This window comes from Aplysia californica, unplaced genomic scaffold (genome assembly GCF_000002075.1).
Source record: "Aplysia californica isolate F4 #8 unplaced genomic scaffold, AplCal3.0 scaffold00055, whole genome shotgun sequence".
NCBI classification, from domain to species: Eukaryota; Metazoa; Mollusca; class Gastropoda; order Aplysiida; family Aplysiidae; genus Aplysia; species Aplysia californica.
Genome location: NW_004797325.1, coordinates 661,306 through 684,455, shown reverse-complemented (window position 1 = coordinate 684,455; position 23,150 = coordinate 661,306). Strand labels below are relative to the sequence as shown.

Genomic DNA, 23,150 nt, shown 5'->3' with positions numbered 1-23,150 from the left:
AATTTTAATTCAAAGCTATCAAGACTAGATCTAGTTTTCCAGATACACAGCCTACTGTTCTCCAAGCTGGTAAGACAAGGACCTTATCAAGCAACTGGTTCGAATCCAGAGATGTTTCAAGGTTCTCCATCACAATGTCTATAAGTTGTTCTCTGTTCCGGATATATATACAATGACATATCCCCACCCCCGGATAGACGGTACCACCTACAAACTATAACCTAATCAACTGGATAATAAAGATTGTAAACTTAGGGGGTCATATCAAATGTTGGTCATCTACAGAAATATGTCAATTTAGATGTTATAATTCTTTTTTGTTGTGTCGAACTTTCACCAAAGACCCAAACAACCAAAATGCTGATTTCTAAATGTTAAAACAAGTACAGATAAGTCCCTTGTTATACTCAAATGTATTTATTTGGAATGGCATATGTACATGACGTCTTGAGTGGTCGAACAACGAAAATGATCATGACAGCTAGAAGGGGGAAAAAAAAAAGTTACAGTACAGTTACAATTAAAATATCTGACAGGACAACATGGAAATGGAAATGAACTGCATGGTGTTGCTGCTTGTCGGTCAATGCAGGATGACTTCATATATACAAATGTTACACAAGTCAAACAGGCCCTTTAAAAAGATCTAAAACAACGTGCTGAAAACACTTTCATCATTTCAAATTAATTGAACATCTACATGAATACTTGGTCACAATAATTTTCACCGCATTGAGCACAGTTACAACATACCTGGCTTAAAATGCAATGTAAGAGCTCAAAATTGGGGTAAAGAGGTCTGTTTTTTTTTCCATGCTGCAATTGACAGTTTCACACTGAAGTTTTGCAATATAAAGGACAATAAAACAAAAAAAGTTTTCATTCCTTTAGAAAGCTGTGTAGTTGTTGCCCATCATGCCACCTCCAGTGCCCATGCCATCTCCGTAGCCACCACCCATGTCATAGTTGTTCAAGCCTCCTGAAAAATAGAGAAAATCAACTTTTTAAAAATTAAGTCTAGTTTGTCTGCAAAGATATAAGAGCAATGATCCACTATAACTTGTTAAAGTCCAAGCTATAAGTGCACCTGTTCATTTACTGGTCCAGGCTTCAAGGAAACTCAAACTGGCAATTCGTAAATCATCCGGACTGACTTGTAATAAAGTAATTCCAGATCCATGAGAAACAAACTTGAAAATGTACATGTTCTTCATCAAATTAAACTGGATTTAGAGAGAGGCTAGCTGTTCAGGTGAAAGATTCTGCGGGGAAGGGATCAGACCTGGTATTTGCCAAAGAACGACACCTAGGAACAGAGGTGAAGCTGCTACTCGATTAAAAAAATTAAAAAAAAAAACTAATATGAAGATGCCAAAATCGAAGATGGTGAAAATCACATGAAGGAAGATCATATGTCAAGACAAAACCAACATTATAAGACAGTCCTTCCAACAGCTGAAACTGAAAATTAAAGAAAATCCGGTGTGTGTGTGTGTGTCTGGGATTAATTGAAATTTAGTGCTCTTAGAAGGTTGAAAATGGCATTTGGGAGTCCGAGGAGACTGCCAACAACACATATCACTAATCTTTTTTCATCATAATTTGTCTTGTTTGATTTCTCACATACAAATCTTTCCATTGCTGGCAGTGTTTAAAATACTGACTACGCTTCCCGTCTGGTGCGGGACCCACGGCCGATTTGCTGGTACAGATCCTGTACCCCCCGACAGGATGGACTATGCTGTTTTGCTTTGAAAATTGTACTCATGTCACATGTGCTGATTTGACCACTTCTTTTGGTAGTTGGGTTGCAAGTTTTCAAACAATTGAAGAGGTACAACCACCTCATCTAAAGTTCAACTGACCGGAATTAGCGTTTTTCTCTGTACATTGATAGCTGTGTCAAAGTTAACTCTTATCCTGCGTCTGTGCCCAGATGCTATCTGATCAGCAACCGATTACGTTAGACGTGCCATGGTCACTCAGTGTGTACTGTTGGTGTACAGCACCCGCGCTGGGAAACGTGTTTTCGCCATGAATACTGCGGGAGTGTGTTAACCGATGACGAAAATAACGCTTTATCTTTCATAGCTTTCTATTAATAAAGTGTTATAAACACATGAATAACCCCCTCTCACAAGCTGATAAGACATTACGAGTAGTTACGCCCATACAATAACCTTTCTGGACCCTCTTGTTATATGACCTGAGATTCGAAAGGGGATAATTTAGGTCAATTTCCGAGTGTTTTACCCTCAAATTGTTCTTTGTACCTGCACAAGGGTATTCAAAACTATTAAACAAGCTCATCTTTTATCAGGTAGTATCATTTCATACAAAATCAAGCTCATTTGAAATATTTTGTATAGAAAAATGGAAGTCTTGTTTCCTGACTATCCTTTCGAGCTCCTCATGTCTAAGTGGGTCAATTTCTTCTATAATTTCATTGGACGAACATCCGGAGCTACCAACTTGGCATGTTTTGAATGAGACGTATGCCTCAATTACGAACGGTTCTAGAAGAAGGCCACAAACGCACACAAACTCAAGCAGACTGACGCACACACACTTGACATGCGTGAATGGGGATCCGACTCGGGACCCGAATAACACGTAAGAGGGTGCGCGCTGAGCCAGTGCTACACTGATTCGGGACCAGAACGTAGGCGAGGTGCAGAAATAGGCTTATCAGGCGACATAAATCCGGCTCCCGCAGGATGAGAGTTAAGGTCAAACAAGTTGCATGAACAAGAATCACATATTGTCGCTGTTTTCGATACTGCTGTTCGTTTTACTGGGCAATTTTTCTACGAGTTGTGGTGGTGTTTTAAAATACTCCAAAAAAAAGCCAGTATTCAGCACAAGTGACTGGTGAAAGGGCCCAGTAGGCAGCGAGTTATAAGCACGTTCTCCTTGTCATCGAGTCAATAATTTATAATTCAATTAATTTGTCACTGCACTATTGACAGAAGGCAAACATAGGAATAATAAATAGAAAGTACCTTGACAATAGAGTATAGAATTACCCAACGGTACACCCTGTTTTCTTTCACTTTCACATTTGAATGCCTAAGGTCACAACCTAGGAACACCATTTTGAATCATTCTTTATTTTAGTAGTTTCATCATTCACTTTCACCTCGGTCCTTGTCACACTCCTGTACACTGTACAATCATCGCACTGACAATTTATTTAGATCGAAACAAATTTTCAAACAAGTTTCTGACAGTGATTTACTGTCTAAAAGCACAAATCAATTTACTTGATCAAAGTGCAGATTTTCCAGCCACAGCAACAATTCGAAGACAGGAAGAATGAGTGAATGAAGGAAATAGGCCCAAGAAGGTCGATATGGCTAGGCAGATTTTGATCAATGCGCAAGTAAAGATGTATTGATGACTAACCCTCAATGATCACATAGCGCGGAAAATGGCAGATTACACGAAATACCCAATCTGGCAGGTTTCTACAATAACTTATTGATGAGAGAAATACCATAAATATTTGCAACCATGACATAGGCCTAAACAAGACGATACGAAGGCAAATATGTGCACTGGAAACCTGACATAACAGGGATGGTGGGACCAGAGAAAAAGTTCTGCTATATCAGATCCCTGTTAAATTTTAAAAATGCAAGAAAAGTAAGCACTGGTGGACTAATCCAGCCGTATTTATCCATGGGTAATTTCCCTGGACACAAGTACCCACGAACAGAACACCGCAGCCCTCTCTTGAGGCCACAGGGCAGGCATGCGCATAACACATTACGCGTGCGTGTAACTTGGCTAGATCGAAGTCTGCAGCACACCGCAGCCATCTCTCGCTTCACCCGCTGCGTGTGCCTGCAGTGGCATGGCTTGCCTGGGCTTACTCCATCACTGCGTTACTCTCTCTCTCATTTTTAACACATTGTTAGCAAGCCTTTGTCCCTGCTATTGCCGATTCTTCATCTTCACCATTTTTAACTCCACTAAATTCAGATTGAAATCCTAGCAATACAAGAAAACAGAATATGTATTTTCCAACATAACGTACTCACCTGAGACACACAAAAAAAGTACCAATGTACTGAGACACTAAAAAATGTGCTAAATATGGTAATGTACAGGTTAGCATAGCAGATAAGTTTGTAATATCCATAGATCATTAGTACAGAAGAGATCAATATAATCTAGAGATCCAATGTTGACCCCCCCCCCCCCCCGATAAACCTTAAAAAATAACTAAGAGATCTGGCAAAACCAAGTCATTTCGACACTATTTGAACGAGAGTTTCTTTATACGTTCCCCCAAAATTCAGACTGCTGGTTGTGAGCCCAACGCAGTGCTATGATATTGGTAACCGCCTCCCTCGACAAAAAATTATCCAGTAATTTCAGCAAATATCCCTGTGTACTTTCAACATTTTTATCAACTATCAAACTTGAGGCACACAGTCTGCACCAATTCTTATCATACCCTGGTTTCCAAATCCACCACCACTTTGGTTTCCGAACCCAGCACCGCCTTGGTTTCCAAATCCACCTTGGTTTCCTCCAAAGCCTTGGTTGGGGCCAGCGCCATAACCACCTCCGAAGCCAGCGTTGCCACCGCCGCCACCCTGGCCAAATCCTGGAACCATGTCATCGTTGTACCCATTGCCACTTGGCATCTGGCCTCCAAAGCCTCCACCCATGTTGTTGCCGTAGCCGCCGCCGCCACCGCTGCCTCCATTGTTGCGCATGTTTGGTTCAGAATTCAAGAAAAGCTCGATGTATCTGTGTTCTGCAAATGAAACCAATGTAGTAAAATAAATACAAACATGAAAATCCAGCATCTCCAAGGATGAAATTCTCTGTGTCTCTACCTATGGTAGCATCTAAATCTATGCAAAACAAAAAAAGAAAGGTTATTTATTTAAAGCAAACACTGACCGTGAGACACAGCTGGTCCTCAAATGACAAATTGCAAAATCACTTGTGCATAACAGTCTACAAGTATTGCCTCTTGCAAGAACAAAGATCACCTTCTTCAACGAGTAATCGTATTCCCAGAAATTCACGCAATAATACAAGTGTTCACATTCAGACAACTTTAAAGTAACCACATCCTTGCTGGTACATATGCAACAAATACTTAACTGTCTAATGTACAAAACAAAATTACTCATTAACAATACGTCAATAGTTTAATAAACTTACGCATGTTGCTCTTGTGCTTTTTCATAGCTTCAACAGCTTCTTGGTGAGTGGCAAAATCAACATTGGCTTCTCCAGTTGGCCTTCCATTGTCGCCAAACTCAAATTCACATCGCACAGGCTGGATTGGTGAGAAGAACTGGAAAGGGTACAAGAACAAGAAAAATTAAGTACATTATAATCGCATGAAGATCATGACAATTTCCACCTGGAACGCAACTTTTTAATTTTATAAATCCAATATAAAGAGCTCAGAAAGTGGAAACATACCATTTTTGACCCCAGGACGAATACCTGGGATGAGGAAGACAGAAACCATGGGAACAAGAACTAAGGGTATATCTCATGAATATGAGGCATAGCTGGCTGGAGTTAGAGAGATGGAGAGCCCCGCAGCCGTAACCCAATAACTGGGTGAGAGAATAATGTGATGAAAGAAAATTTTTAAAAATAAGCTGCACTTTTTCAGTATAAGTAGCAATGACAATGAAAAATTAAATTTCCATCGCTTTAGCCCTTTTTATTTGGTACCTAAGAAAGAATTTTCAATTCTAAGAATTATGCTTCTTGAATTTTAAGAATCGGTTCCTAAATTTAAAAAAGTTATGGGGTTGTAAAGGTCGGCAAAATATGGATGACCCACATAAAGGAAAATACTCCAAAACAGTAGACCACGCAGTAGCAGATTCTGTATGAAAATCGACGATATCTCAGTAATTAATTGGAGTGTTGGAGAGAAACTTGGCTACCCGATGTATTTTTGGGGGAGAAATTTCTGCCGTCAGATTTACTAACCATTTCGTAGTCATTTTGTTATAATTAAAATTTTGGTGTACATATTTCGATTTTTGCGAAAAAGGGGTGTCGGGACGAGTCCATTTTATTTATAACATCGTATCACAATATGGGATCTTCGACTGATTCCGTCCATTCCGCCGCTGATAGCGGCTCTAAATTTTTTCCGCTGCATCCATTTGACTGCTGTGAGCGGCCCAACGAAATCCGAAACAAATGCACACTTTTTAACATAGCTCCTACTTTTAAGTTGTCGAAAGGAAGTAGAACTTGTAAACAAACCTGACCTCAACCTATGAGCGCCAATGTCGATCGAAGCTCCGCGAAATTTTTGCAAAAATCGTTTTGTTGTCGCTATGTAGGCTAGATCTAAGGGTAAATAACACAGAGCCTGGTATAAGAAAAGGGCCCTTAAAAGAAAGATATTCAACTAAATTTGTGAAATTCTTGCATAAATGTGTGCTAGGGTGATATCCCTACAATTCTGTGTTGATTCCTATGGATTATAAGGACTTGTAGAGCTGAGAAAATTCGGTAAATTAAAATTTTCGAAGGTGTTGCGCAATTTGTTTTTCTCCCTCATTCCTTGATATAAACAGATACCTCTATTGATTCCCATCACTTTGGTATATGACAATACCTATTAGAGTAACTGAGAGCTTTACAGTAATGCATTAAATAGATTCACCCCAGGTCTAAAACTGAACAAGGAAAAATAATTCTGCTCAGAGCCTGAAAAAATCATGGATGGAATCAGTTAAGAATATACATTGGCAGCGTGACTAAATAATGGCAAAGCTTTCTTTGATGACTTTAGACCATGCCAACCTTAAAAGATAAGTTAATTCAATCTAGCATGCCGTACAATTAAAATTCTTTTTCCCTGTTGAGACGTGAACACTCCAAGGCGAGATAAGTTCGCACCACCATTGCGATGTTAAAGGGGGATAGAGAGAAAAACAACCGGATACGCACGCGCGCCATTGCTCTATTTCAAGTGACCAATGAATGGGCTCGGAATAGTCATGCGGGGACTTGTAGATGACATACGTTTGCATAGTGAGTGAGGGGAAAATGGCCGGTCTCTGTGCGAAGCTGCTTTGGACATGGGGGTAGTCGTGCATTTATGATCGGGTCTTAACAACTACGGGACACAGAACGTTCAAATTTGACCACACTCTAAAGGATAGATAGATCTATTACCATCTCCGCGTTGAAATTGAAGCTCCTTATAGTTTTCGGTACACCCGATACGAAGGTGTTCCCGACACCAAAAGTATAGGATAACAGAGATGCCAACCACAGAAAACCGAAATGTGTATTGGGAAATATGAAAATGTGTATTTTCAGGGGAAAATGTGTATTCCCCACGACCGACCAACTAGTAAAAGTAAAATGTTCAGGGTGTCCAGCATTATTTCCTGAAAAAAAATTACTAGCTCACCAGCACGAAAAAAGGAGCACACACGCGTACAATATGCTTGTATCCAGTCAACAACATGTCAGTGTTTAGTGTCGTACTGGGGTCTTGTTTGACTTAAATATTTCAGTCTATTATATACCGGTAATATTTTCCTCTCATTATGTAAAAAATAAATCCTGCTTTGAGAGTAAATTATTGCTCAAACTCATAGAAAAGTGATAACTTGAATGGCTCAAGTAGACCCATGCACAGTGAGAGTTTTAACAACTGTGGAAGGGCAAGATCCAGTGACACACTGAAAATCTACCAGTCTTGAACAGAAAGCTACAACATACACCATAGGTATAATTTACTATCACCCATCCAAGTAGGTATAATTACTTTCACCCATCCAATGAAACGCGAACACTTAATTTCAATAACACAGACTTGCAAAGTATGAGGGGTCCCGATTCCGCACACAGCCTGCACCAACGCGCGCTTTGCAGAAAGCTCTAATCAAAATTCTGAAATGTGCTTCCAAGTTTTTTACCTCTGTTGTTGCCTTCACACCCTCCCCTTTAGTATCTTAAACCCCCCAAAAATCAATAATCTCCTCCCCTATCCTGTAGTCCTATACTCTGCAAGGCCGTTAACTCCCACCAAAGACGGTCTCTGCTAACACGATGCCGCATTTATTTATGATGCGAATGCGCGCAGGTTCAGTGACAGGTCACGATGGTGAACCCGACAATCTAGAAATAGGATGACGCTTGTATTTTCTTTTCTTTTTTTCCACAAATGAGAGCACAGAGGCGAGTCCGAGCATTGATTAAATTTTATTTGCACAGCAACATTGCGTTTATACTGCACAACCTGCAAGTCACAAATGTTGCGTTACCAGACAACTGCTGGCAAACTACTCGGTGGTAGGCCTAACGAAAGCAGACCTTGATTTTCCCGATCGAGCCTCGGTGTCACGTAAGCTTCCGCCTGCCGCCATAGCTGCCTATTCGCGTGAAAGTGGAACGTACTCTCCGGATCGGGAAAAGCTGAACGAATATGATATCACGATCGCGACTGGCAAAAATGAACTTACTGACCTTATCGGACTTGGTTTTCAAATATCTCAGTTCTGCAACACTGGTACTATTTTGAAAAAAGATGGGACTTGAGATAATTAGGTTTTACTCGCCCAAGCTGAATCTCCTATTTTTCGCATTCCAGGATGCGTATTTTTTCACGAAAAGTCGTATTTTCGGCACAAAATCGTACTAAAATACGTAAAATCGTACTGGTTGGCATCTCTGGGTTAATTTATGTGTACGAACTTCAACGTCCACATATTAGTTTGCCCTATTTTCTGATTGGTTGCCCACTGTCCTTCACATTGGTTCAGAAATAGAGCAGACTGAGGTTGACAAAGTTAGTCGCGTACGCTACAACCCGGTTCAAAAATTCATCCCCAAACGGGGACCAAATTTTTGCCGCGCAGTAAAGCCCAATTGGCATTGCTAAAAAATGAGCTTAAATGAAAATAGAGCAAATTCTAAGAACTATGGCTTTTAAATTTTAAAAATCCATTAATAAATTGAAAAAGCTATTGGGATTTTTGTTTGCAAAGTTTTGGGTGACCTTCATATAAGAAAATACTGCCAAAATGTGAGACGTCTAGATGTGTTTCGAGAAAAACTGTTCATAAGTCAGTAATGAATTGGAGTACATGAATAAAACTTGGCTTCTGCATGTGATTTATAGTGCAGAATCTAGTTCAGCTATCACTTTTTCAATGTCTTTAATACTTTGAATCTTAAAGACTAATATTTGCGTAAAATTTGTTGAATTGCATGACATCGTTTTTACTGCGACGCGATCACCCCTTCTAAAACTCAGTAAAGCGGTATCTGGGAAACCCACAATGAAGTCATCGGTGACCTGTTTAGTTATAGGCAGCCAATCACATGTCGCCTAGCGATCATGCGTCTCTTGCATGCCAGCACCTCGCATTTGGAATGCGTGATCTAGTTTCCAGCTCTAGTGTTTAATCAATGGATGGGTGGTAATTTTAACTTAGTACGTAAAATGTATTACACGCAGAGATCTTAAATTTTACAGCAATAAAGAAGACATATGGGCCGCCAGTGTACTCAGCGATCAACCCGCCGCTCCGCTTAGTTTTCGAACCACAGAGGAAATTCCCACAAACACAGCAATTTCTCCGGTTCTAGAAATCGTTCGGGATTGCACTCTGTCATGTTAGTTTAACCTTTCGTCTGAATGGTTGCCGAGTTTTATTTATTTTCGTTCACGAGTTTTCCCGTAACTATACTTAGAAGAGAGTCACTTCTGATTCCAAGCGGCCTAATAATTACCCCTCACGCGGAGGCCGATTTCGATTTCCGGCCTAAGGTGCAGAGGGCGATTGGCATTGCTAGTATAAGAGCCTTTCGCAAGTCTTTCCAAGGTACTGTACTCTGTAAAAGTTTTTAAAAAAAGAAAGAATAAAAATCCAGCCAGCCATGGTATTATTAGATCCAGAGAACATATACTGTAATAAAAAGGGTAAGAATTTGTTGTAGAGCAACCATGAGACAGAAACAAGAGAAAACAAAACCACTTACATCGAAAACATCTTGTTCTAGAGCCTGGAAAGGCAGACCCCTCATGTGGACAGAGTGGCCGGTTTTGCTTACATAGCAGCTACCAGGTTGCATGCCTCTTCTGTCCATGCCACCACCCATGCCCATTCCTCCGCGGCCACCCCTCATGGGTCCCATGGCAGCTCCTCCGGCGCCTCCACCACCACCACCACCACCACCACGCCTGTTGCGCATTCCACCAAATCCCATGCCACCTCCAAAACCATAGTCCTCAAATTCTTCTTCAAAGAATCCTGAAAGTGCATATTAAAAAAAAACACATGATGCAAAAATGTGCCAAAGACAAGAGAAACCTTATATTTCACATAAAACATTTAGTAAAACACACTAGAAAATGATAAAGCTAATGAGGAGATACTAGTTCTTTTGTTTTCCATTAGCCCTATCCATACCCGAAAATGAAACAAGACAATTGGCCTTTTTCTTTTTCCGACCAGATTTGACAGCTTACTTCCAAAAACTAGCTGGATAAAATCTTAAAGTAACATTTAATTAACACAGACAGCACTGATCCAGTAAAAGCAGGTATTCTTTGGACTTTTGAAGTGAAGACGGAAATCAGGCGGCTGGCTGGCCAGACGGTGTGATTTTGCCAATCATAACTAGAAACAAAAGCACCATGCAGCTTTTGGGCATCTTTGTAGGCAACAGATCAGCTGAGCAAAATTATCAAGTTTTTATTCGCAAGAGTTTTACAGTACTTGCAATATAAGTGCTGAAGATTAGTTTAGTTTTAGTAGAGGTTTTACTGCGCTCGCAACTGCCTAAGGCCATATGAGAACCAGAAGATTAGGTGTTACAAGAGAGTATCAAACATAAAAAGAAGGGGGAGATAGGGATGATAGATGTTTGATAGGAAAGAAGAAGCAGACCACACAAGAGCACCCGCCAACCACCCACGCCGAAGATTAGAGATGTTACAAAGGAGTGACAAACAAAAAAAGGAGAGATAACCACCCACATTCTTCAGAGTAAGAAGTCATTTATTTAAAAAAACTGACAGAAACAACAAAAGAGACCAGCAGCGACCTCAAATCATACACAGCAATCTCATTCACTTTTTAACACATGCAAAGTATAAGGAGAGAGGGTACAGTCAAAATTTTACCCTTCAGATTACGGCCTCTGCCTCTCCCATATCCCATGCCTGCCATCATGCCCATTCCAAAGCGGTCTCCACGATCATAGGGCCCTGGTCTGGGCATCATGCCGCCACCGCCGCCCATCAGTGGACGGATTCCACCTCGCATGCCTCCACCTGCTCTGTTCGCTTCACTCATGGAACTCTTGAAAATTTCAATGTACCTGAAACGTTTTGATGAAGATGTTGAAGTTTTGGAATATGACTGTACATATAACTAAGTTTTGCTGGACAAATTTATGGCATTTACAGAGACCACTGAAAAACATCACCTGTACACAAGACTTGATAGTATTCTGCTCAATTACGTCAAAGATTATTTACTCAAACCAGTCAACTATAGCTTGTAACTAAGAAAAAGAAACAACTCTAACAAAACATATACCACTAAATCCAATTAATATCTAAAATCAGAAATGCCAGTGACTAACATAATATTTGTGAAATATAAAATCTTGTAAACACAACTTTCAAGCAAAAACATATTTCTTCAGTTAACCACAAGACAATCATCTGTACATTACAACACTCCAGTTCTATTGTCTCACCATCAAAAACATGTTAGTGTCCACAAATACTACATGTACATCTTAAAAAGCCAAAATGTCTCAACAAAGCATATTTACACAGCTATGGTTCTAAAATTTAAATTTAAAAAAAAACAACAAAAAACTGGTGCATACACACATACATCCCTTTCAAACAAAATTACACCATTCATCCAGAACAAGCAATTAACTCAGGTACTGCACACCATCCTTGTAAGCCTAAATTATTTCAGAATGCTGAGATTCAACATTTCTGTAATTACATACACTTGCTCAGCAAGAGAAATCCCAAAACTCATCTGCACATTTCTATTTACAAGTAAAGGAAATGGGATTGGGAAGTTATATTAATGTGACCTACATTTCTTGAACTTAACAACAACAACAAACATCCACTTAAGGTAGCAGCACCACACCAAACATTTTTGAGACATTCTCAATGCAGCATAGTAAAATAGACAAGAAAACCAACCAAGTTCAAAGAAGCCTCTATGAACCCCACCTGTGACCTATGCGCTCTTTGTGCTTATCCATAGCCCTCTCTGCTATTTCCGGCGATGCAAATTGTACAAAAGCCTCCCCAGTGCTCCGCCCCTGACGGTCTTCAGGGAGCATAATTCCATTAGGAACTATCTCCAACCCTATAACCCCCACCCAACCATTGGGCAAAGAGAGAAGGAAGCAATAAAACATATGAAGATTGAGTCAACATAACATTTAAATCATAGCACATAAAGTAGTAACCCTTACAAAAAAATACTGGATATAATTTCATTTTTAAGAACAGATTAAAATAGCCCATGATTCTTTAATCATCACATGAGTACAGAATAGTACTACCACCAATTGAAATTTTTTTTTTTTGGCCAAAAACTTAGGATCCCAAAGGGACGCATATGAGCAGATCCAAATAAATGTGTAAATGTAACACACAATTCTCTTTGATAAACATGCAATAATTAACATGGGCATTATTTTTTAAACTTCCAAATCAAATGAATATGAAATTTCCTATAAACCTAGTCAAAAGACTTGAGACCAATTATGAAATATTTTAGTTTTTAAAAAAAAGATAACTCCTCTCTTTATTAGCTTTCCACAACACCATTCACATGTTAACCCTATCCCACCTAGTGTCCGCCATCTTAAGGACAAGGTTTTTACATACAACTACTGCCACTGGCGCCATCCCTTTACAGCACTTACTAAATACTCCTTAACAGCTATTACAGTATAGTCCGAACAGAAAAACTGTAAGAACTAAGAAAAGGGTTAACGCTTTCAGCAACCATGACACCATGTCCTATCTAACACACAAATGTTGTCAGTCAAAGTTCACAGAATGGCCCATTTTTTTACTATTGCAAAACAGGTTACTACATAGTGTATGGCAAATCAATTTTACTTAAATTTGAAAACAAGTTCCAACTTTACAACCATTTTAACAATTTCAGCTCCTATAAAAACTACACTGATTAAAAAACATCACATGCCTTTATAGAAATGTACTATCAGCTGAAAAAGACATCATACGCATTTGTAGAAATGTACTATCTTTTAGCTAAACCGTTCCCCTAACATTCATGGAAGAAGAAAACCAAAATAATCATTGGCCATAAAGGGACAGATGCCAGGTATCAAACCTTTCCAAGTGTCACATACTGCCTACTTATAAAAAATGCACGAGTACTCCAGGATGACCTGCTGAAACAATTTTTAACAAAATTGATAGCATATTTGATAAATCCGAAGGCCACCCCCATCAGCTCTTCAGAGCTTGTACAAAATAGATAGCGTCTTGTTAGGTGGGAGTGAGTTAAAAAAAACAACACTTGTTTTAACAGCTGAAGTAATAATTAAGATTAAAATATAATTTATTCTAAATATCCATAAATAAATAAAAATATTTATTTAATAAAGCCTTGGGTTGTTTTTTTCAAATAAATTTGTAAAAATCTTTGTTTCCCTATTGCAAGGCCGTACAACTTTTTAAAAAGAGATTCACAAAGTTTACCTGTAAAGAACTGGGCAATTTCCTCCTTTGAGCAGCCAAAAGGCAAACCCCTGAGTTTCACTACTGCATCAGACATTCCTTGATTCTGAGCCACGCCAGCCCCAGCCCTCTTGATCATCCATTCCATTTCAGTTCTTTCCACACGGAATACTGCACAGAAGTTGCAAAATTACATTAATAAAACCTGAAACATGCTAAATCGGTACCAAACTCAGAAAAATGAAAACTCCTTATACTTCATTTGTAATCCTAAATTCAGGGTTCCTGCCATGAACTTCCCATCAAATTCAAGGAGGTTTCAAGGAGAAATTTTTAAAATTCAAGGAGATTTGGTCAAAAAATTCATGACGAAAGCCTATTTTCGACGAAGGCCTACACTTGTCCGAAAGGAACCATATCATAGTTTCGATTTTCCAACAAAAACTGTTCCCAGGGTGACTGCCAACCCGGCTTCTCAATTTTCCAGGCGGTTGGGGGGGGGCGCGGCTCATCCATTCTCCAGGGGCATGTTACATAACAATGACAGTGCATGCTCCATTTATATATTATATATATAATATACACACACACACACACGTGGCACGCACCCATGTAGGTACACTATATTCAGTCAACAACATGTCAGTGTGGCAGTGGGATACTGTGTGACAGGTATTTCAATCAGTTCTTACTTTTATTTATATTTTCCCCTCATCATATTCGCTATCATCATATTAAAATATTATTAACTATATAAAAATGAATCTTGCATTGAGCCAAAGAAAAGGTCTAGAACCAGAATATCCACTGTCAAGAACCAGTTTAGGGTGTCAAAGTTTATAAAATAAACGTGAAAGACAAATATCATTGCTCTAACTCAAAGTAAAGCAATAACATGAATGGCTCAAGTAGGCCTGTTTAGTGTGAGAGGTGTAAGAAGAACTTGGGGGGGCGCAAGATGCAGTGATACTGAAAATCTGCAAATCTTGAACAGAAAGCTAAATTAATATAGAATACACAATCAATGAAACGGGAACCCTTTAATTACAAAAACACGGCTTACATGGTTTGAGTATGACAGATCCCGATTCCACACAAGGCCTGCACCAGTGCGTGCTGTGCAGAGAGCTCTAGATAGTAGTAATCAAAATTCTGAAAAGTAAATTCTGCTTCCAAGTTCAGTTTTTGTCATCCGGTGCTGCCTTCAACTTCAACCCCCCCCGTCTTTAAAAAAAAGAATAATTCCCCCCTTTCCCGAGTCCTATACTTCGCAGCGCTCAGACTTAGCATGAACTTTGGTGACCTCAACCATCGCCGATACTCACGATGTGACGAAAACATACAGGTTCAATGACCGGTCACGACGGCGAGCCCGACAAGAAGCTTTCTTTTTCTTTCTGTTTTTTTTCACAAGTGACAGCACAGGACAAACGAATTGTTTTCATGGCGACACAGCATTTGTAATACAGAACCTGCATGTTACAAATGTGGCGCTATCAGACTACTATAGGCCCTACCAGCAAATTTCTTGGTGGTAAAGAAAGCGAAAGTAGATCTTGATTTTCCCGATCGAGCTTCTGTATCGCATATCGAGGGTCCATCGCATATACACTTCCGCTAGTTGCCGCCATAACCGTCTGTGCGCGTGTAACGCACTCTCGGGCCGGGAACGGCCGAATTAATTGTATTATATCACAACCGCGACCCGCAAAAATGGACCCAAGGACGTTATCGCATTTGGTTTTCAAATATTCGAGAACGTTTATGTATTTTCCCGGGGCAATTTACAGATTTCTTCAAATTCCCGTTGCATTCCGGGTCTCAGCGATTTTTTTCAAATTGTTGGGTAATTCCAGGGGCCCCCGAGATTCCCGGGGTCTGGCAGTCACTCTGTACACGTGTTCCTGTCCGATCTGGCAAAATTCAAGGAGTTTTCAAGGAGACGTTTCCTAGAACGCAAATTCAAGGAGTTTTCAAGGAGATTTTTCCTTGAAAGCAAATTCAAGCAATTTTCAAGGACTCCTTGAATTCAAGGAGGCAGCGGGAACCCTGTAAATTTTATTTCTGTATACCATGTACAGTACAGGTTAAAAACATTGGAAGGAAAGACACGGATACTCACATATATCTGAACAACTATTCAATAATACAAGAATCTATAGTGCTAACACCTTACAGCCCTTTTAATGCCATATTTGCAGATACCTTCAATATAACGGCTGCCAATGTGCTCATTATTTTGTTGGAGAGCATTTGAAACATCCTCCTCAGACGCCAGTTCAACAAAGCATTCTCCACTCGGTCTTCCTTCTCTTGAAAAGGTAAAGTGAACTCCCTCTTCACCACCAACAATTTCACATTCTGCAAAACAAAAATTTTGAGTCACAGTAACGATACAGTAATAACATTGTTAAAATTGTTTTGATGTGAGGTAATACATTATAAGTGAAATTGGAACTTTTTTCAATGGAAATTTCAGGTGTTCCGGACAGTATTTTTTCCCAAAAAATACAATATATAAAAGCTTATGTAGACTTGCTACTCTATGAAATCTAAAAATCAGGATCTGAAGGTGGGGGGAAAAAATCTTTTGATTCATTCAAATGTCAGTGGACACCTTTCTATAAGTAAATTGAATGAATATTTGGAGTGTTTTTCTTTTAAAAGTAATTTAAATCTCTGATTTTTATTTTAAAAATCAAGTTGATTAAAATTTAAACAATCAACTGATATAAATCAACTCAGCTCGCTTTCAATTATTATGGAAAAAAAGTAAACTGAATACTGTATTTAGACCTGCATGTGAACCTCAACAAGATTGTCTGAAATTGTGCGCATCCCCCCCAATAACTTATAAGAGCTTTTAAATTGTGGGTGTCATAAAAGGAAGGACTTCCGAGTAACGAGCCACCACCCGAACAAACACAATAAAGAAGAGACCTAACCCTAACCCAAAAAAGAACCTGCTACGGCCTTCATGTAAAAAGGTCAGCACAAGTCACACAAAAAAAAGAGAAAAAAAGCACACTCCAAAACAAACAAGGAGCATTTATTATGGCCTACATTGCTATAAAGAGCTTGATACAATAATACAATAGAATTGGAATATATAGATCTATGAATCCTCAATATAGATCTAGTGATCAAAATAAATCTAGATCTAGTAGAACAAGTGAATAGGAATAGATCTAGAATCTAGGCCTTGAACGAGAAACCCGCATCCGATTCCGAACAGAGGGACTCAGCTGAGTCTATATTAGATCTTTATTCTAAGTAAATAATTCACGCACCTGATAAAATGCGCTTTACCAACATTAATATTACAGCACAACCTATAATAGGGTTTGACACAATAGAATTAGAATATGAATCCTCCATTGAGGTCTATAGTGATCTATAAATCTAGATCTAGAGTAGAACAAGTGAGTCGGACTTGAAAGAATCCACATGATCTGAACATTCAGTAAACAAACGATTCAAAATGGCCGCTCGAGCACGAAACTAAAAGAACAATTTAGGTCGTCGTACTTTTACTCAGGTTCCAACAATTATGTCGGAAACGCTGATGTCGGCACGAAAACGAAAGTGCCAACAATAGAAAAAGGGGGTGCTGGCAGTCGGCCAGGCCTCGCACATTGACTAATACAGGTGGGCCAAGCGATAGCACCGTCCGGCTCGCGGGTCGGATTTCAGACGATTGTCAGCAAACATGCAGGCCTAAATTATGTTACAAGTGCTGTAAAACGCTTACTAAAACAAAACCAAAGACTACAATGAAAAACCTGGCACAGGCCTGAACCCCCCCACAAAATTCAGTCCAGGAAAAACAAGAAAACAAGAAATTCAAAGCGCACGGTAGAAAAAAATGTAATATCCCAATGTGAACAAATCCTACTTTGATTAAGTTTATAAAGAAATTCAGATTATCCATGTACCCTTTTCAATCAAGCATGACAGAGGCATTTTACAATACATACGCCTTGAGTTCAACCTATCAGCATCACCCTTGAACCGTTTCATGAGAATACAACAAAAAATTGACTCTATAAAGAAATTACCTCTCAAAAACTCAACGACTTGATCAGCTCTTGTAGACCAAGGCAGACCCCTCAGACGAACAACAAAACCTTTGTTGTTAGACATGTTGATCTTGTCAAAATTCTGTAAAAAACAAGAAAATGCAATACTATACAAAATATCCATGACCATGTTACAATTTTTACCTTGCATTTTTCTTCATTTCTACTTCCTCACTCATGTTGCAAATATATCGCTCTAAAGTGGTTACAAAAATCCAGGAGAAACTAGGGTGTGTGTGTGTGTGTGTGTTATAGTTAAGACAGCTGCAGGTGACAATGTCGGAGTCCAGGTTTTTATTTTTCTTCTTGTAAGCCGGGCCGAGTTAGCCAAACAGCAAATAACATTTTTTAAATACTTAAAATTAAGATTGGCTACTCAGGAAAGTTTTCGTATTGGCTCGCTACTCGAGCACTCTCACGGGCAGTCGTGAGATTTCACACCCACACTACACTGACCATCTGCATCGCTCAGGGCTCACATGATGGGGTAACATCTACGCCCTAATTGCACCCCTACTCCCCTTCCTCGTCTCGCGGCATGGCCATTGCGTTAAGTTTATAGCTGACGGAACTAAACTTGAGGACAAAAATCCAGGAGAAACTAGGGTGGGTGGGTGTGTGTGTGTGTGTGTGTGTGTGTGTGTGTGTGTGTGTGTGTTATAGTTAAGACAGCTGCAGGTGACAATGTCGGAGTCCAGGTTTTTATTTTTCTTCTTGTAAGCCGGGCTACTCAGGAAAGTTTTCGTATTGGCTCGCTACTCGAGCACTCTCACGGGCAGTCGTGAGATTTCACACCCACACTACACTGACCATCTGCATCGCTCAGGGCTCACATGATGGGGTAACATCTACGCCCTAATTGCACCCCTACCCCCCTTCCTCGTCTCGCGGCATGGCCATTGCGTTAAGTTTATAGCTGACGGAACTAAACTTGCGAGTTTTGTTTCAAATCAGGGCTGAGCAGGCAAAGAATTTTCCGTCTTAGGTGAAACCCTTGGAAGGGAGCACGATTTTTCTTTCCGTTTCCGTGTTGGACAGGTTTCCATTTTTTACAGGTGATTAACCCATTGATACCGGCATACGCGTCGATGTGTAGATATCCTTTCATACCGGCAAACACACGAAGTACGCACGGGCCCATTTTGTTGATATCACGGGACGAGCACGGGACCGATGAAGTTGGTATGTTCCATAATGGGTACCTCATCCATTTCGGAATTCTATCAAACAAAGTCAAGCTTGAAAATATGAATCATTATTGTGTTAGAAGCTTTTTTATAGACTATCCTAAAAAATCTGTGGTCGTTAGCTCCTCTGAACAGCGAATTTTGCCAATTTTTGGCCTTGGTTACGCGTGTTTCAATGCCGCCTAACCTATCATGTTTGGTACCGTCTGAAGGGTCATTCTTCTGCCCGTAATAAAAGATCAAAATAGTCGTCGTAAGATGATTCATTACTTTCCTATTTCCGCGGAAAGTAGCGTGGGGTATGAGAGCAATGCGTGTTCTCATTGGCTTTCTAAAACAATGACCGAAATTGTCTATAATTAGCAACGGAAACCACCGAGGGCTGATGTAATTACTAAAAATAATACCGAAAAGACACCGCGCATGCGCACACTTTACTTTTTGTCACATCCGTACACAAGAATGCGTTTTCACTTTCTCCTGGTTCGCCAAGTGCGTTTCATGCTGATAGACTTTCACTTCGCGTGCGAGAATCTTTGCGCAAAATGCATTGTTTCGCAACGGAATCTTTTCATGACGATATTTGAAAGGGAAACGATGTTGAGAATGGAGATTTTAGCGACGGGAGTGATGAGGTGGATGGATCTGTTGAAGGCGCCCCTTGCGACTTGGAGGGGTGCGTGTGATAGTTCTACTTCTATCGACCATGCAAGAAGACGACGTTAATACTAGATCTAGGTTTGGGGATTGTTTGACGACGCTGAGAACAAGTACGTCTTTTTTCAAGACCAGTGGACAACTATAAATCTTCATGAACGAACTGTTCATCAGTTCTGAGGTGTGTATCTCCAGTATTCACCATAGAATTACAGTCCTTTCCTCCAACTTTCCCATTGATTCACTGTCTGCCCTCTCTGCCATAAGACCATTGATTATAGGCCTACACTTGTATTCTTTTCATATTTGAGAGTGTATGCTGTAAATTCTGAATAGATCTACTTTTGTGTAAATGATTGGAGAAAATTACTAGATTCTAGTTGTTCAAATCTTTTCAATGTCTTGAACGTATGACGGCTTAGCGTTATCATTCCCTTTAGTTTAATGATAGTGGTAGACAAATCTATAAAAGGCAATCAATTCAAAACAGCCTCGATACATCTGTTACAGTTACAGCAAAAAAATTTTAACCATTGGTGTCTGTGATGCCTCTGCACACCGATGATTCTAATTTGATTCTTACAAAGTGAAGTTGTAAAATTATTTTATCCTGGGTTCTAGGATTTCGTCAAGGTCTTCGCCTCGGGCTTGATTGCAGACAGCACGGACAACAAACAGCCCTGCACCACATCAGACCCGGTCCACTCTTCCTCCAATTCCAGGTATGATGGGCAGAACCCCTGGCAGCAAGAGGATAAAGTGTGCCATTTTTTTTGGCAGAAGAAGTTTGTCAGCATAGAGCTGCACCCATCAATTTTGGCTACAGACAGTGTAACCTGCTCGCGCATGAGAAATGTGCAGCCGAACAGGCCGAAAGCATAAACGTGACAATTCAGTAGAAATTCAGCATGCTACAGAACTGTGTTTCATTCATTTCAAGACTACTCTGGAGACCAGTAACACAAGAGTCCGGGAGGAAGCAGAAAAATTCACTCATTTTGATCCACGCAAGAACTTTTTGAGGATTAGCCAAATTCATATTCAGTGTTGTGTAGTTAAGTATATGAGTGGCCAGTAAAAAGTATTTGTAATATTGTGCTTATTCTTTTGTGGATTATTGTGTTTTCACTTTGGATTTATACTGTGTCATCTTGAATTTTGAACAAGCATCAATGGGTAAGTAGGACCTGCTGTTGTTATGATGTGTGACATATATTTATTGTTTTCTTTTTGTGATAATCCTAACACACAGCCCTTCAATGTTTATACATTGTGGAAGTAGTTTACATACAGCATTTATACAAGGAAATAAAGAAGGAAATTCACAATCTCTTCTTTCTTGTCTGATTTTCAGACAGTCTGACGCTCATAATGGGTGACTTTTAAATTGGCATAACTTCTACAATAATAGATAGATTTCAATTTTTAAAAATTCAGCGTGAAGGACTTTGAATGCTCCATATTGTTTATGTGAACAATGTGGTTGTTAGCTGATAAAAAAAATGTATTTGAGGGTTTTCAGCAGTACAATTTTTAGCTTTTTTGAAAAAAAAAAAAATCTTTCATTCAAATTACTCAGATTTTTCTATTATTCATTCAAATTGCACAAAAACCACACGAACACATGCACAATTCAATTCCCTTTGTAAAAATATATACTTTATGGTGGTTCAATCCTTAAATAACAGCTACAAGCGTTTTACTGAGGCTACCCCAGTTTGCTGGTCCATTTGCTGGAGCACAGGTAAAATGCCCAGTTCCTGGGGAGGAGCTCTCTGGCAAGGGCCTTCGTCAACAATGGGTTAAAGAGGAATATATCAAGGGAGGAGCGGAGAGATTCCGTTAAGACAGGTTCGACTGTACTTGAAAACGATTTACAAGGGTACAGTGGACCTCGGATTCAACGAGGTCGCCGGGCCTGGCCGAAAATCTCGTTGAATCTGAGTGTTCGTTATAGCAAACATGAGGTTTTGTGTAGATAATTACAGGCACTGAGCAAGTTATGTGTAAAGAGAAGTAACAAGTAGTGCCTGAAATGCCTGCATATCATGAGCTGTGAAAAAAAAAGACCTATTCGTTCAAATGCACGCCTGTGTCATCTCAATTGTTTGGCAAAATGCTGTGTTGCGGTGTAGAGCTTAGGATACAGCAACTTTTGATTCCATAGACCAGCGCACAATTCAAATTTTATTCAATACGTAGATCTACGTCAAGACTAGCTTATCATTGAAATAATGATCAGTGACCGAGGGTAAAAAAAAAAGACTGATGTGCATGTATCTGCGACGTTTAAACGCCCGGAACGCTAGTGCCCCCCCCCCTTCCATGACACACACACAGTCACACGTGTGCAGGCCCCGACACATGCCACAGTAGACAAGTGCGCGCGCCAATAATGGCAATGACGCATATTGTGTTGGTATGAAAAAAGGCCGCTGATTGGTCGCATGCTATCAGTTAAGTAAATAGCCTAGTTCACGATACAGGTGCAATGGATCATTTCCGGGAATAGATAAAGTTCGTTCTGGGAGAAAAATGAGCGAAACCACGTCTACGGGGGGGTGTTCACCCTGGAAGCGACCTCGTTGAATCCGAGCTCGCTGATTTAAGTGCTCGTTGAATCCGGGTTATTTTTATTGATTATAAAAAAGAGAAAGAAAAAAAACGGGGAATCTATCTCATCTCGTTGAATCCGAGCTCCACTGTATGTGGCCATGTGTGTTCTACAAAATTATGGCAGTTTAGTTTAGTAGGGTTGGGTCGGACTCGCAAAATTAGCGTCCGCGAGTAACGAACTACTCGTTGGCACTACCCGCGAACGAGCGGACAGGTAACGAACCATCTGTTTGTGAAGAGTAGTTCGCTACTCACTACACATAGCACAGAGACAACAGTTCGTTTAGCGAGCGAGCGGATATCGTACTGTGTGGATGATGCCTTGTCTGAACAGACGGGACCTAGATTCTGGTGCTTTTTCGGTAGTTCCCACCCCCTTTATTTGAGCCTGACCTACTTCTAGATCTAGATCTATACGTTTGATTCGCGGTGAGCTAAGATATCAAACCTAACAACAGCAAAACATTAAATTGTGGTAAAATTCAGGGGGGCATGCCCCCCTGAAACCACCTTCCTGTTTTTGTTAGGTCACCCCCTGAAACCCCGGCACTTTTTCGGTAGTTCCCACCCCCCTTATTTGATAGAGCCTGACCTAGAGTGCATTGCCTCTTACCGGCCGCTGCCTCATTATCGGCCGCTCTCAGCGTATGCAGTACTTTTCGTGACAAAATATTACCTCTATGCAACAATTGTTCCAATTGGTCAACAATTGTTGCACTTGGGCAAACTTTGTTTATCCTGCTACCTTTCCGCCGTCACAGGAGCGCCATTGCTGCGTTTTTTGGCTGAGATCGAAAGTTATCAGAACCCCCACCTCACTTCAGTCGCCACTGTTATCCTCCCCGAATAAGGCCAGATGTGTCAACAAATAAGCTTTGAGCAATCCTATTA

General features: G+C 40.0%; 1 protein-coding gene across 1 annotated transcript in view; it reads right to left on the bottom strand.

The window, feature by feature from the left end:
- Positions 1-401: 401 nt before the first annotated feature.
- LOC101861561 (heterogeneous nuclear ribonucleoprotein H) overlaps positions 402-23,150 on the bottom strand; it is a 23,898-nt gene continuing 1,149 nt past the window's right edge. Inside the window, exons 2-10 of the mRNA XM_005092923.3 lie at positions 17,779-17,881; positions 15,926-16,081; positions 13,742-13,891; positions 12,230-12,368; positions 11,147-11,343; positions 10,000-10,271; positions 5,185-5,320; positions 4,463-4,768; positions 402-979 (exon numbers count right to left, since the gene is read on the bottom strand). Of these exons, the coding sequence (XP_005092980.1) occupies positions 888-979; positions 4,463-4,768; positions 5,185-5,320; positions 10,000-10,271; positions 11,147-11,343; positions 12,230-12,368; positions 13,742-13,891; positions 15,926-16,081; positions 17,779-17,863 (1,533 nt within the window). The 5' untranslated portion in view covers positions 17,864-17,881 and the 3' untranslated portion in view covers positions 402-887. The remainder of the gene's footprint in view (positions 980-4,462; positions 4,769-5,184; positions 5,321-9,999; positions 10,272-11,146; positions 11,344-12,229; positions 12,369-13,741; positions 13,892-15,925; positions 16,082-17,778; positions 17,882-23,150) is intronic.